Below are 15,412 nucleotides of genomic sequence, written 5' to 3' on the forward strand. Positions count from 1 at the left end.
CTGGTTAACAGATAGCCCAGTTTGGGTTGACCAGTGGCCATTAACGCAAGAGCGACTGCAAAAGGCACATGAATTAGTAGAAGAGCAATTAGTTGCAGGCCATATCAAGCCTTCTACTAGTCCATGGAATACCCCGATTTTTGTCATACCAAAAAAGAGTGGAAAGTGGCGATTATTACATGACTTGCGAAAGGTAAATGATCAAATGCAAGCCATGGGTGCATTACAGCCTGGATTACCATCACCTGTAATGTTACCAGAAAATTGGCATATTCTAATTGTGGATTTAAAGGATTGTTTCTTTACCATTCCTTTACATGAACAAGATACACAGCGTTTTGCATTTACACTGCCTTCTGTAAACAAAGCGGAACCAGCTAAAAGGTATGAGTGGGTAGTGCTACCGCAAGGTATGAAAAATTCTCCTGTACTGTGCCAAATGTATGTTGCATGGGCACTTCAACCTATTCGTGCATCATGGAAACAAACAATTATTTATCATTATATGGATGATATTCTGTTCTGTCAACAAGCTGAGTTCACAGAAAGTTCCATAGTCCAAATTACAATCAAACTCAAAGAAAAGGGATTGGTCATAGCTCCAGAGAAAGTTCAAAGGTCCACACCTTGGAAATACCTTGGTTGGTCCATTTGTGATGCACAGATTCGTCCACAAAAAATCGAATTACATACTGATTTACAGACATTAAATGATGTACAAAAATTGTTAGGGGACATACAATGGATTAGAAATTACGTAGGCATTACTAACAATGATATAGCACCTCTTACTTCACTTCTGAAAGGAGGTGATCCAGCTAAGAAAATAAGCTTAGAGTCCGTGCATCTCAAATGTCTTTCTGATATTATACAAAAGGTACAGACAAATTGGTCTAGCCGAAGACTTTCTGATCAACCAATTTCTCTTCTTATTAGCAATCTAGAACATCCATGTGCAATCATCTGCCAGTGGCAAAACAAAGACGGGGAATTCCCCATAGATCTTGCTACCGATTCTTCCTTTTGTGCCACTGTCAGATTGAAAACAGAAAATGATTTACGATTATTAGAATGGGTTTTTCTTAGTGTCCAACCAAAATTCAGCATTCAGACAAGACCAGAAGCAGTTGGAGAATTGATTCGAAAAGGAAGATCTCGAATATTAGACATTAGCGGTCAGGAACCAGATGACATCAGTATTCCAGTAAATGGAGCTGATTTAGAATGGTGGCTGAGAAATTCGGTGCCTATTCAGAATGCATTATTAGGATTTATAGGCAAGGTACATTCACGACAACCAAAAGGGAAGCTATGGCAATTCCTTAGAACAAATCAGTGGTTAGAGAGAAGCAAAGTAAAAGCAAAACCTGTTGAAGGGCTTACAGTATATACAGATGCAGGAAAATGAAGACACCAGGCAGCATGTGTCTGGCAAGAGAATAGTCAGTGGAAACAGCATTGAATTGAAGGTTCAAAAGAGGATTCATTGCAGACTTTAGAGCTCACGGCAGTAATAGGGGCCTTAAATAATTGGCTGAAATCTGCTTTAAATGTTGTCACAGATTCTTTGTATGTAGCAGGTGTAATACCCAGAATGGAAAATGCTCTGCTAAGACAATCGAATAATCCTCGATTAGGAAAATTGTTTGTACAGTTGAGAGCTATTTTAAATCAAAGAAAAGAACCCTGCTGTGTGATTCACATTCGTAGTCATCAATGGAATCTTGGTCTAGGTGAAGGAAATCAAATTGCAGATAGTTTAGTAAGTTCAGTACAGCACATGCCTCCAACAGATAAATTCCAACAAGCGAGACAAAGTCATGAGAGCTTTCATCAAAATGCCAGAGGTCTGCAAAGACAATTTGATTTAACTTTAAATGAAGCAAGAAGTATTGTACAGGCATGTCCTCAGTGTGGAGGCCAGATGTTAGGTATAGGAATCGGTGTCAATCCTCGAGGTTTAAAAGCCTTAGAAGTATGGCAAATGGATGTGACACATGTGCCAGAATTCGGAAGACTTAAATATGTGCATGTCACAATTGATACTTTTTCAAAAATGATATGGGCTACTGCTTTACCAGGGGAAAAAGCACAACATGTATGTAAACATCTCACAGCTTGCTTTGCTGTAATGGGTGTCCCAGAAAAGATTAAGACAGACAATGGCCCTGCCTATGTTAGCCAGAAAGTTAGAACTTTTCTGATGAAATGGGGAGTGAAACATGTTACAGGTATACCTCATTCTCCAACGGGCCAAGGAATCATCGAGAGGGCACATCAAATGATTAAGGGGTATTTGAACAAACAGAAGCAGGAAGAGTTAGATTGTCAACAGCGTTTAGCAAAGGTGGTGTTTACCTTGAATCATTTATGTTTAACTGGAGACCATGAGGAACCTCCTGTGATCATTCATCATTATCAGATCAGACTAGGAAGGAAGAACACTTTACCGGAATTCATGGTGAGATATCGTGATCCCACCACTGGAATGTGGAAGGGACCAGTACCTGTTATTTTTAATGGCAGAGGGTATATGTGTCTCTCCACAGATCAAGGTCCATTGTGGGTTCCAAGCCGAGCAGTAAAGCCGGAGTTGAAACAAATTCAACCGAATCAACTCCCTGCAACAGAACCTTCGGAGGACACAGAGTGAGGTGTAACCTTTGCATTAATTTAGCTGTGACATGTATGTGTAATATAGTTATATAAGTAGGCCTTTAAACACCACTACCTTCTGAGTAAGTTTATCAACACCCAGCACATTGTTTGTTACATGTTAAGTAGGAGTACCTTTAAACCAAAGTTCTTGGTATTTGTTTAATCAATCCATTGCGATATTTAAACGGCAGTGGAATACCTCAAGTTTACTAAGAAGAAAAATATTAGCACATGGTTTGACAACCATGATAATTGCTATGATCGCCTTCCCATAGGGCCAGAGCCACAGGAAATCATACTGATTCATTCTTTGAACACCTCTTATTGTATTTTTATAAAAAGGAAAAAGAAAGAAGTAGGATTTTTTGGTTTACAAGGTTTAAAAATTTGGCTTGGCCTAGGGGGGTGGATTAAGAGTTTATTGCAAAGTACATTGTTTATCTTGATTGTTGTTGTAATTGATACGTTATGTATAAGTTGTTTTCTATATCACGTATCGAAGAGGAATTAGAACGCACAGCTAATCAAGCCTGGCTTGTTAAAAAAAAAAAAAAAAAAAAAAAAAAAAAAAAAGGAGGAATTTGTGGAGAGTTTTTGGGTTGGGCCATATGGTGTGAACAAGCCAGGGTTGGGGTGGCTGGGGTGCACTAGGACCCTGCGGAAGCCAACAGCAGCTGCTCTGCCCTGCCCAGGCTGCAGGAGGCGCCGTCGCTGCGCATGTGGACAGTGCCCTGCAGCCAATCACCATCGTGGGGGGGAAGAGTGACTGCAAGTCTAACCAATCGTAGCCCGTGCTTGCCGCATGGCCTTTTGGTATAGCATATATAAGGGCTGGAAAAACGTGGTCTCGGGGACATTGATATTCAGTGTTGTTAAGAGCTATTAAAGGGTATTGATGGTAAATTCATATTGAATTAGACTCATTACTCTCGCCGGCCCGCCCGTCGTGCTCAGAGAGCTCCTGCCGGCAATTCTGCATTCTCCACGTCGTCTCACAACAAGGATGATGTGTCTGCCATGCTGTATCTGGGATGCTGTATCTGGGATGGTGTATCTGGGATGGTGTATCTAGGATGCTGTATCTGGGATGCTGTATCTAGGATGCTGTATCTGGGATGCTGTATCTAGGATGCTGTATCTGGGATGCTGTATCTAGGATGGTGTATCTGGGATGCTGTATCTAGGATGCTGTACCTGGGATACTCTATTTGGGATAATCTATCTGGGATGCTGTATCAGGGATGCTGTATCTAGGATGGTGTATCTGGGTTGCTGTATCTTAGATGCGGTATCTAGGATTCTATATCTTGGATGCTGTATCTGGGATGCTCTACTTGGGATACTCTATCTGGGATGCTGTATCTGGGATGCTGTATTTGGGATGCTGTATGTGGGATACTATATCTGGGACACTTTATCTAGGACACTGTATCTAGGATGCTCTGTCTGGGATGCTGTATCTGGGATGCTGTATCTGGGATGTTGTATCTGGGATGTTGTATCTCGGATACTGTATCTAGGATGCTGTATCTTGGATGCTGTATCTAAGATGCTGTGTCTAGGATGCTGTATCTCGGATGATGGATCTGGATGCTGCATCTAGGATGCTGTGTATGGGATGCTGTATCTTAGTTACTGTATGTAGGACGCTGTATCTGGGATGCTGTATCTAGGATGGTGTATCTGAGATGCTGTGTCTGGGATGTTCTATTTGGGATACTCTATGTGGGATGCTGTATCTCGGATGCTGCATCTGGGATGCTGTATCTAATACGCTGAATCTGGACGCGGTATGAAGGATGCTGTATCTAGGTTGCTGTATCTGGGATGCTATATCTAGGATGCTGTATCAAGGATGCTCTACGTGGGATGCAGTATCTGCGATACCGTATCTGGGATACTGTATGTAGGATACTTTATCTAGACTGCTGTATCTGGGACACTGTATCTGGGATGCTGTATCTAAGATACTTTATCTAGGATGCTTTATCTGGGATGCCGTATCTAGGATGCTGTATCAAGGATGCTGTACGTGGGATACTGTATCTGGGATGCTGTATCTGGGATGCTGTATCGTTGATGCTGTATCTAAGGTGCTCTATGTAGGATGCTGTACCTAGTATGCTGTATCTGGGATGCTGTATCTGGGATGCTCTATGTAGGATGATGTACCTAGTATGCTGTATCTGGGATGCTGTATCTGGGATGCTCTATGTAGGATGATGTACCTAGTATGCTGTATCTGGGATGCTGTATCTCAGGTGCTGCATCGGGGATACTTTATCTAGTTTGCTGAATCTGGGATGCTGTATCTAGGATGCTGTATGTGCGATACTGTATCTGGGATGCTGTATCTAGTATGCTGTATCTAGGATTCTGTATCTGGGATGCTGTATCTGGGATACTGTATCTTGGACGCTGTATCTGGATGGACTCATTATGTATGTTGGGATGGGCTCGTTATGTATGTTGGGATGGGCTCGTTATGTATGTTGGGATGGACTCATTATGTATGTTGGGATGGACTCATTATGTATGTTGGGATGGACTCATTATGTATGTTGGGATGGGCTCATTATGCATGTTGGGATGGACTCATCATGTATGTTGGGATGGGCTCATTCTGTATGTTGGGATGGACTCATTATGCATGTTGGGATGGACTCATTACGTATGTTGGGATGGGCTCATTATGTTCCCTCCAAAATGTGGGAAATCCCAGGGAAACTTTGGAAATTCTCACGACATGTTCAAATCCCCGACAAATCCCCATCCGGGCCCCATAGATTTGACCGAGGAGGGACCCAGGCGTCCGGGACCCATAGATTTGACCGATGAGGGACCCAGGCATTCGGGTCCCATATATTTGAATGAGGAGGGACCCAGGCATCCAGGCCCCATAGATTTTACAGAGAAGGGACCCAGGCGTCCGGGCCCCATAGATTATTGCAGTAAAGAGGGACCCAGGCGTCCGGGCCCCATAGATTTGACAGAGGAGGGACCCAGGCGTCCGGGCCCCATAGATTTGATCGAGAAGGGACCCAGGCGTCCGGGCCCCATAGATTTGATAGAGAAGGGACCCAGGCGTCCGGGCCCCATAGATTTGACGGATGAGGGACCCAGGCGTCCGGGCCCCATAGATATTAGAATTAGGACGGACCCAGGTGTCCGGGCCCCATAGATTTGACCAAACAGGGACCCAGGCGTCCGGGCCCCATAGATTTGATTCAGGAGGGACCCAGGCGTCCGGGCCCCATAGATTTGACCAAGGAGGGACCCAGGCGTCCGGGCCCCATGGATTTGACTGAGGAGGGACCCAGGCGTCCGGGCCCCATAGATTTTAAAGAGAAGGGACCCAGGCGTCCGGGCCCCATAGATTTGAATGGGGAGGGACCCAGGCGTCCGGGCCCCATAGATATGAATGGGGAGGGACCCAGGCGTCCGGGCCCTGGAGATTGCACTGAGGAGGGACCCAGGCGTCCAGGACCCATAGATTTGACCGAGGAGGGACCCAGGCGTCCGGGCCCTATAGATTTGACGTATGAGGGACCCAGGCGTCCGGGCCCCATAGATTGCACTGAAAAGGGACCCAGGCGTCCGGGCCCCATAGATTTGATTGACAAGGGACCCAGGAGTCCGGGCCCCATAGATTTGACCGAGGAGGGACCCAGGCGTCCGGGCCCCATAGATTTGACATATAAGGGACCCAGGCGTCCGGGCCCCATAGAATTGACCGAAAAGGGACCCAGGTGTCCGGGCCCCATAGATTTTACAGAGAAAGGACCCAGGCGTCCGGGCCCCATAGATCTGACCGAGGAGGGACCCAGGCATCCGGGCCCTATAGATTGCACTGAGGAGGGACCCAGGCGTCCGGGCTCCATAGATTTGAACGGGGAGGGACCCAGGCGTCCGGGCCCCATAGATTTGAATGGGGAGGGACCCAGGAGTCCGGGCCCCATAGATTTGATAGAGAACGGACCCAGGCATCCGGGCCCCATAGATTTGAACGGGGAGGGACCCAGGCGTCTGGGCCCCATAGATTTTGAAATGAGGAGGGACCCAGGCGTCCGGGCCCCATAGATTGGACCGAGGAGGGACCCAGGCGTCCGGGCCCCATAGATTTGATTGACAAGGGACCCAGGCGTCCGGGCCCCATAGATTTGACCAATAAGGGACCCAGGCGTCCGGGCCCCATAGATTTGACTGAGAATGGACCCAGGCGTCCGGGCCCCATAGATTTGACCAAAGAGGGACCCAGGCGTCCGGGCCCCATAGATTTGATGGATGAGGGACCCAGGCGTCCGGGCTCCATAGATTTGACAAAAAGGGGACCCAGGCGTCCGGGTCCCATAGATTTCACGGATGAGGGACCCAGGCGTCTGGGCCCCATAGATTTCACGTATGAGGGACCCAGGCGTCCGGGCCCCATAGATTTGACCGAAGAGGGACCCAGGCGTCCGGGCCCCATAGATCTGACTAAAGAGGGACCCAGGCGTCCGGGGCCCATAGATTTGACCAAGGAGGGACCCAGGGGTCCGGGCCCCATAGATTTGACCGAGAAGGGACCCAGGCGTCCGGGCCCCATAGCTTTGAACGGGGAGGGACCCAGGTGTCCGGGCCCCATAGATTTGAATGGGGAGGGACCCAGGCGTCCGGGCCCCATAGATTTGACCAAGAAGGGACCCAGGCGTCCGGGCCCCATAGATTTGATAGAGAAGGCACCCAGGCATCCGGGCCCCATAGATTTGAACGGGGAGGGACCCAGGCGTCCGGGCCCCATAGATTTTACTGAGAATGGACCCAGGCGTCCGGGCCCCATAGATTTTACAGAGAACGGACCCAGGCGTCCGGGCCCCATTGATTTGACTGAGAAGGGACCCAGGCGTCCGGGCCCTATAGATATGACGGATGAGGGACCCAGGCGTCCGGGCCCCATAGATTGCACTGAGGAGGGACCCAGGCGTCCGGCCCCATAGATTAGAAAGAGGAGGGACCCAGGCGTCCGGGCCCCATGTTTTTGACGGAGGAGGGACCCAGGCGTCCGGGCTCCATAGATTTGACCAAGGAGGGACCCAGGCGTCCGGGCCCCATAGATTTGACTGAAAAGGGACCCAGGCATCCGGGCCCCATAGATTTGACCGAGGAGGGACCCCGGCGTCCGGGCCCCATAGATTGCACTGAGGAGGGACCCAGGCGTCCGGGATCCATAGATTTGACTGAGAAGGGACCCAGGCGTCCGGGCCCCATAGATTTGATGGATGAGGGACCCAGGCGTCCGGGCCCCATAGATTTGATTCAGGAGGGACCCAGGCGTCCGGGCCCCATAGATTGCACTGAGGAGGGACCCAGGCGTCCGGGCCCCATAGATTATTGCAGTGAGGAGGGACCCAGGCGTCCGGGCCCCATAGATTTGACCGAGGAGGGACCCAGGCATCCGGGCCCCATAGACTTGACCGAAGAGGGACCCAGGCGTCCGGGCCCCATAGATTGAACTGAGGAGTGACCCAGGCGTCCGGGCCCCATAGATTTGATAGAGAACGGACCCAGGCGTCCGGGCCCCATAGATTTGACCAAAGAGGGACCCAGGTATCCGGGCCCCATAGATTTCACTGGGGAGGGACCCAGGCGTCCGGGCCCCATAGATTTGACCAAGAAGGGACCCAGGCGTCCGGGCCCCATAGATTTGACTCAGGAGGGACCCAGGCGTCCGGGCCCCATAGATTTGATTCAGGAGGGACCCAGGCGTCCGGGCCCCATAGATTTGAACGGGGAGGGACCCAGGCGTCCGGGCCCCATAGATTTTACAGAGAAGGGACCCAGGCGTCCGGGCCCCATAGATTTCACTGGGGAGTGACCCAGGCGTCCGGGCCCCATAAATTTCACGTATGAGGGACCCAGGTGTCCGGGCCCCATAGATTTGACTGATAAGGGACCCAGGCGTCCGGGTCCCATAGATTATTGCAGTAAAGAGGGACCCAGGCGTCCGGGCCCCATAGATTTGAATGGGGAGGGACCCAGGCGTCCGGGCCCCATAGATTTTACAGAGAAGGGACCCAGGCGTCCGGGCCCCATAGATTCGACCAAGGAGGGACCCAGGCGTCCGGGCCCCATAGATTTGACCAAGGAGGGACCCAGGCGTCCGGGCCCCATAGATTTGATAGCAAAGGGACCCAGGCGTCCAGGCCCCATAGATTCGATCGAGGAGGGACCCAGGCATCCGGGCCCCATAGATTATTGCAGTGAGGAGGGACCCAGGCGTCCGGTCCCCATAGATTTGATAGAGAAGGGACCCAGGTGTCCGGGCCCCATAGATTAGACTGAGAAGGGACCCAGGCGTCCGGGTCCCATAGATTGTAATGGGGAGGGACCCAGGCGTCCGGGCCCCATAGATTTTACAGAGAAGGGACCCAGGCATCCGGGCCCCATAGATTTGACCGAGGAGGGACCCAGGCGTCCGGGCCCCATAGATTTGATATAGATGGGACCCAGGCGTCCGGGCCCCATAGATTTGATATAGATGGGACCCAGGCGTCCGGGCCCCATAGATTTGATCTGGAAGGGACCCAGGCGTCCGGGCCCCATAGATTTGATAGAGAAGGGACCCAGGCGTCCGGGCCCCATAGATTTGAATGGGGAGGGACCCAGGCGTCCGGGCCGCATAGATTTGACCAAGGAGGGACCCAGGCGTCCGGGCCCCATAGATTTGAATGGGGAGGACCCAGGCGTCCGGGCCCCATAGATTTTACAGAGAAGGGACCCAGGCGTCCGGGCCCCATAGATTTGACCGAGGAGGGACCCAGGCGTCCGGGCCCCATAGATTTGACAGAGGAGGGACCCAGGCGTCCGGGCCCCATAGATTTCACCGATGAGGGACCCAGGCATCCGGGCCCCATAGATTGCAATGGAGAGGGACCCAGGCGTCTGGGCCCCATAGATTTTAAAGAGAAGGGACCCAGGCGTCCGGGCCCCATAGATTGCACTGGGGAGGGACCCAGGCGTCCGGGCCCCATAGATTTGATTCAGGAGGGACCCAGGCGTCCGGGCCCCATAGATTATTGCACTGAGGAGGGACCCAGGCGTCCGGGCCCCATAGATTTGACCGAGGAGGCACCCAGGCGTCCGGGCCGCATAGATTTGATAGAGAAGGGACCCAGGCGTCCGGGCCCCATAGATTTGAACGGGGAGGGACCCAGGCGTCCGAGCCCCATAGATTTGACCGAGAAGGGACCCAGGCGTCCGGGCCCCATAGATTTGAATGGGGAGGGACCCAGGCGTCCGGGCCCCATAGATTTGACCGAGAAGGGACCCAGGCGTCCGGGCCCCATAGATTTAGAATGGGGAGGGACCCAGGCGTCCGGGCCCCATAGATTTGACTAAACAGGGACCCAGGTGTTCGGGCCCCATAGATTTGATAGAGGAGGGACCCAGGCGTCCGGGCCCCATAGATTTCACGTATGAGGGACCCAGGCGTCCGGGCCCCATAGATTTGACCAATAAGGGACCCAGGCGTCCGGGCCCCATAGATTTGACCATTAAGGGACCCAGGCGTTCGGCCCCATAGATTTGATAGCGAAGGGACCCAGGCGTCCGGGCCCCATAGATTTGACCAAGGAGGGACCCAGGCGTCCGGGCCCCATAGATTTGAACGGGGAGGGACCCAGGCGTCCGGGCCCCATAGATTTGACCGAGGAGGGACCCAGGCGTCCGGGCCCCATAGATTTGACCGAGGAGGGACCCAGGCGTCCGGGCCCCATTGATTACACTGGTGAGGGACCCAGGCGTCCGGGCCCCATAGATATGATATAGAAGGGACCCAGGCGTCCAGCCCCATAGATTTGACCGAGGAGGGACCCAGGAGTTCGGGCCCCATAGATTTGATGGATGAGGGACCCAGGCGTCCGGGCCCCATAGATTTGACCGAGGAGGGACCCAGGCGTCCAGGCCCCATAGATTTGATAGCGAAGGGACCCATGCGTCCGGGCCCCATAGATTTGACCGAGGAGGGACCCAGGCGTCCGGGCCCCATAGATTTGACCAATAAGGGACCCAGGCATCCGGGCCCCATAGATTTGATAGAGAAGGAACCCAGGCGTCCGAGCCTCATAGATTTGATGGATGAGGGACCCAGGCGTCCGGACCCCATAGATTTGAAACAGGAGGGACCCAGGCGTCCGGGCCAATAGTTTGAACAAACAGGGACCCAGGCGTCCGGGCCCCATAGATTTGATATAGAAGGGACCCAGGCGTCCGGGCCCCATAGATTGAAAACGGGAGGGACCCAGGCGTCCGGGCCCCATAGATTGACTCAGGAGGGACCCAGGCGTCCGGGCCCCATAGATTCGACCGAGGAGGGACCCAGGCGTCCGGACCCCATAGATTTGCCCAAAGATGGACCCAGGCGTCCGGGCCCCATAGATGGCACTGAGGAGGGACCCAGGCGTCCGGACCCATAGATTTGACCGAGGAGGGACCCAGGCGTCCGGGCCCCATAGATTATTGCAGTGAGGAGGGACCCAGTCATCCGGGCCCCATAGATTTGAACGGGGAGGGACCCAGGCGTCCGGGCCCCATAGATTATTGCAGTGAGGAGGGACCCAGGCATCCGGGCCCCATAGATTTATTCGGGGAGGGACCCAGGCGTCCGGGCCCCATAGACTTGAATGGGGAGGGACCCAGGCGTCCGGGCCCCATAGATTTGACCGAGGAGGGACCCAGGTGTTCGGGCCCCATAGATTTGAATGGGGAGGGACCCAGGCGTCCGGGCTCCATAGATTTGACAAAAAGGGGACCCAGGCGTCCGGGCCCCATAGATTTGAATGGGGAGGGACCCAGGCGTCCGGGCCCCATAGATTATTGCAGTAAAGAGGGACCCAGGCGTCTGGGCCCCATAGATTTGAACGGGGAGGGACCCAGGCGTCCGGGCCCCATAGATATTGGAATGATGAGGGACCCAGGCGTCCGGGCCCCATTGATTTGACTGAGAAGGGACCCAGGCGTCCGGGCCCCATAGATTTGACTGAAAAGGGGAGGGTCCCAGGCGTCCGGGCCCCATAGGTTTGATGGGGAGGGACCCAGGCGTCCGGGCCCCATAGATTGCACTGAGGAGGGACCCAGGCGTCCGGGCCAACATAGATTTCATCGAAAAGGGACCCAGGCGTCCGGGCCCCATAGATTTGATGGATGAGGGACCCAGGCGTCCGGGCCCCATAGATTTGAATGAGGAGGGACCCAGGCGTCCGGGCCCCATAGATTTGACGTATGAGGGACCCAGGCATTCGGGCACCATAGATATTGTACTGGGGAGGGACCCAGGCGTCCGGGCCCCATAGTTTTGATATAGAAGGGACCCAGGTGTCCGGGTCCCATGGATTTGACTGAGGAGGGACCCAGGCGTCCGGGCCCCATAGATTTGAATGGGGAGGGACCCAGGCGTCCGGGCCCCAAAGATTTGACCAAGGAGGGACCCAGGCGTCCAGGCCCCATAGATTTGACCAAGGAGGGACCCAGGCGTCCGGGCCCCATAGATTTGACTGAGGAGGGACCCAGGCGTCCGGGCCCCATAGATTTGACCGAGAAGGGACCCAGGCGTCCGGGCCCCATAGATTTGACTGAAAAGGGACCCAGGCGTCCGGGCCCCATAGATTTGACTGAAAAGGAACCCAGGCGTCCGGGCCCCATAGATTTCACGTATGAGGGACCCAGGCGTCCGGGCCCCATAGATTTGAATGGGGAGGGACCCAGGCGTCCGGGCCCCATAGATTTGACCGAGGAGGGACCCAGGCGTCCGGGCCCCATAGATTGAAAAGGGGAGGGACCCAGGCGTCCGGGCCCCATAAATTGCAGTGAGGAGGGACCCAGGCGTCCGGGCCCCATAGATTAGACTGAGGAGGGACCCAGGCATCTGGGCCCCATAGATTTGACGGATGAGGGACCCAGGCGTCCGGGCCCCATAGATTTGAGAAATAAGGGACCCAGGCGTCCGGGCCCCATAGATTTGACCGAGGAGGGACCCAGGCGTCCGGGCCCCATAGATTTGAACGAGGAGGGACCCAGGCGTCCGGGCCCCATAGATTTGAAAAAGAAGGGACCCAGGCGTCCGGGCCCCATAGATTTGAAAAAGAAGGGACCCCGGCGTCCGGGCCCCATAGATTTGACCGAGGAGGGACCCAGGCGTCCGGGCCCCATAGATTAGAGTGAGAAGGGACCCAGGCGTCCGGGCCCCATTGATTTCAACGGGGAGGGACCCAGGCGTCCGGGCCCCATAGATATTGGAATGAAGAGGGACCCAGGCGTCCGGGCCCCATAGATTCGACCAAGGGACCCAGGCGTCCGGGCGCCATAGATTGCACTGGTGAGGGACCCAGGCGTCCGGGCCCCATAGATTTGACCGAGGAGGGACCCAGGCGTCCGGGCCCCATAGATTACACTGGTGAGGGACCCAGGCGTCCGGGCCCCATAGATTTGACCAAGGAGGGACCCAGGCGTCCGGGCCCCATAGTTTGAACAAACAGGGACCCAGGCATCCGGGCCCCATAGATTTGATATAGAAGGGACCCAGGCGTCCGGGCCCCATAGATTTGACCGAGGAGGGACCCAGGCGTCCGGGCCCCATAGATATTGGAATGAGGAGGGACCCAGGCGTCCGGGCCCCATAGATTTGACCGAGGAGGGACCCAGGCGTCCGGGCCCAATAGATTTGATAGCGAAGGGACCCAGGCGTCCGGGCCCCATAGATTTGACCGAAAAGGGACCCAGGCGTTCGGGCGCCATAGATTTGAATAAGGAGGGACCCAGGCGTCCGGGCCCCATAGATTTTATAGAGAAGGGACCCAGGCGTCCGGGCCCCATAGATTTGATTCAGGAGGGACCCAGGCGTCCGGGCCCCATAGATTTGATTCAGGAGGGACCCAGGCGTCCGGGCCCCATAGATTTGACCGAGGAGGGACCCAGGCGTCCGGGCCCCATAGATTTGATGGATGAGGGACCCAGGCGTCCGGGCCCCATAGATTTGATTCAGGAGGGACCCAGGCGTCCGCGCCCCATAGATTTGAACGGGGAGGGACCCAGGCGTCCGGGCCCCATAGATTTCACTGGGGAGGGACCCAGGCGTCCGGGCCCCATAGATTTGAATGGGGAGGGACCCAGGCGTCCGGGCCCCATAGATTGAACTGAGGAGGGACCCAGGTGTCCGGGCCCCATAGATTTAACCAAAGAGGGACCCAGGCGTCCGGGCCCCATAGATTTGACCAATAAGGGACCCAGGCGTCCGGGCCCCATAGATTTGAACAAGGAGGGACCCAGGCGTCCGGGCCCCATAGATTTGAACGAGGAGGGACCCAGGCGTCCGGGCCCCATAGATTTTATAGAGAAGGGACCCAGGCGTCCGGCCCCATAGATTTGACCAAACAGGGACCCAGGCGTCCGGGCCCCATAGATTTGACCAAGAAGGGACCCAGGCGTCCGGGCCCCATAGATTAGACCAAGAAGGGACCCAGGCGTCCGGGCCCCATAGATTTGACCGAGGAGGGACCCAGGCGTCCGGGCCCCATAGATTTGACCGAGGAGGGACCCAGGCATCCGGGCCCCATAGATTAGACCAAGAAGGGACCCAGGCGTCCGGGCCCCATAGATTTGACTGAGGAGGGACCCAGGCGTCCGGGCCCCATAGATTTGAACAAAGAGGGACCCAGGCGTCCGGGCCCCATAGATTTGATAGCGAAGGGACCCAGGCGTCCGGGCTCCATAGATGGGACTGAGGGGGGACCCAGGCGTCCGGGCCCCATAGATATTGCACTGAAAAGGGACCCAGGCGTCCGGGCCCCATAGATTTGAACGGGGAGGGACCCAGGCGTCCGGGCGCCATAGATTTGATCGGGCTGCTGCACCAGCCCGAGGCCACGCCCCAACCCGCCGAGACACGCCCACCATGCCCATACAGTGAGCGTGACCACGCCCCCACCTGCGGAGACACGCCCACATGCCCATACAGTGAGCGTGACCACGCCCCCACCCGCCGAGACACGCCCACATGCCCATAGAGTGAGCGTGACCACGCCCCCGCAAGCCCCGCCCCCTTAGCGCCCAAAGCCCTCCCCCCGCTCCTTCCGGCATTGGCCGCCGCCAAAGCCCCGCCCCCCGCGCCGCGTGGCGCTGTTTACCCGCGCGCCGGTTCCCGCCCCCGCCTCCCCCCCCCCCCATTTCCCGGTTACCGGAGCCGAACACGCGCGTGCAGGACACGGCGGGCGCCAGGTCGCACGCGGCGCGGTAGGCGGGGTCCCGCGCGTGCTCCCGCTCCACGCGCAGCGCGTACATCGACAGCGCCGCCAGCGCCGCCCTTCCCATTGGTCCGACCCGCCCCGCCGCGCCCGCCCATTGGGCCAAAGCTCCCGCCGCTCCTCCCACTGCCCCGCGCGCTGATTGGCCGGTGCGCCCGCCGCACCTCCCACCCTCGCCGAGGCGGCCCGCACGTTGATTGGCCGGCCGCCGCGCCCCGCCCCGGCGCGGCCGCGGGGTCTGCTGGGAACTGTGGTGCGCGCTGAGGGGGGAACCCACAGAAAAGGGACCCAGGCGTCCGGGCGGGGCCGAGGGGTTAAAAGCGGCCGCGGGGCCCGGGCGGGCAGAGGAGGCGGCGACAGCGACGGGGACGCACGGACGGGGACGCACGGACGGGGACGCACGGACGGGGACGCACGGACGGGGACGCACGGACACACGGACAGGGACGCACGGACAGGGACGCACGGACAGGACACAC

The 15,412-nt window shown here is 55.5% G+C and overlaps 1 protein-coding gene across 1 annotated transcript in view; it reads right to left on the reverse strand.

The window, feature by feature from the left end:
• LOC309452041 (uncharacterized protein) overlaps positions 1 to 15,000 on the reverse strand; it is a gene marked incomplete at both ends in the record, with an annotated part of 29,489 nt that extends 14,489 nt beyond the window's left edge. Inside the window, 2 exons of the mRNA XM_082076717.1 lie at positions 14,595 to 14,617; positions 14,868 to 15,000. Coding sequence (XP_081932843.1) covers positions 14,595 to 14,617; positions 14,868 to 15,000 — 156 coding nt within the window. The remainder of the gene's footprint in view (positions 1 to 14,594; positions 14,618 to 14,867) is intronic.
• Positions 15,001 to 15,412: the final 412 nt, after the last annotated feature.

Source organism: Streptopelia decaocto, assembly GCF_964273445.1.
Source record: "Streptopelia decaocto genome assembly, contig: HAP1_SCAFFOLD_147, whole genome shotgun sequence".
NCBI classification, from domain to species: Eukaryota; Metazoa; Chordata; class Aves; order Columbiformes; family Columbidae; genus Streptopelia; species Streptopelia decaocto.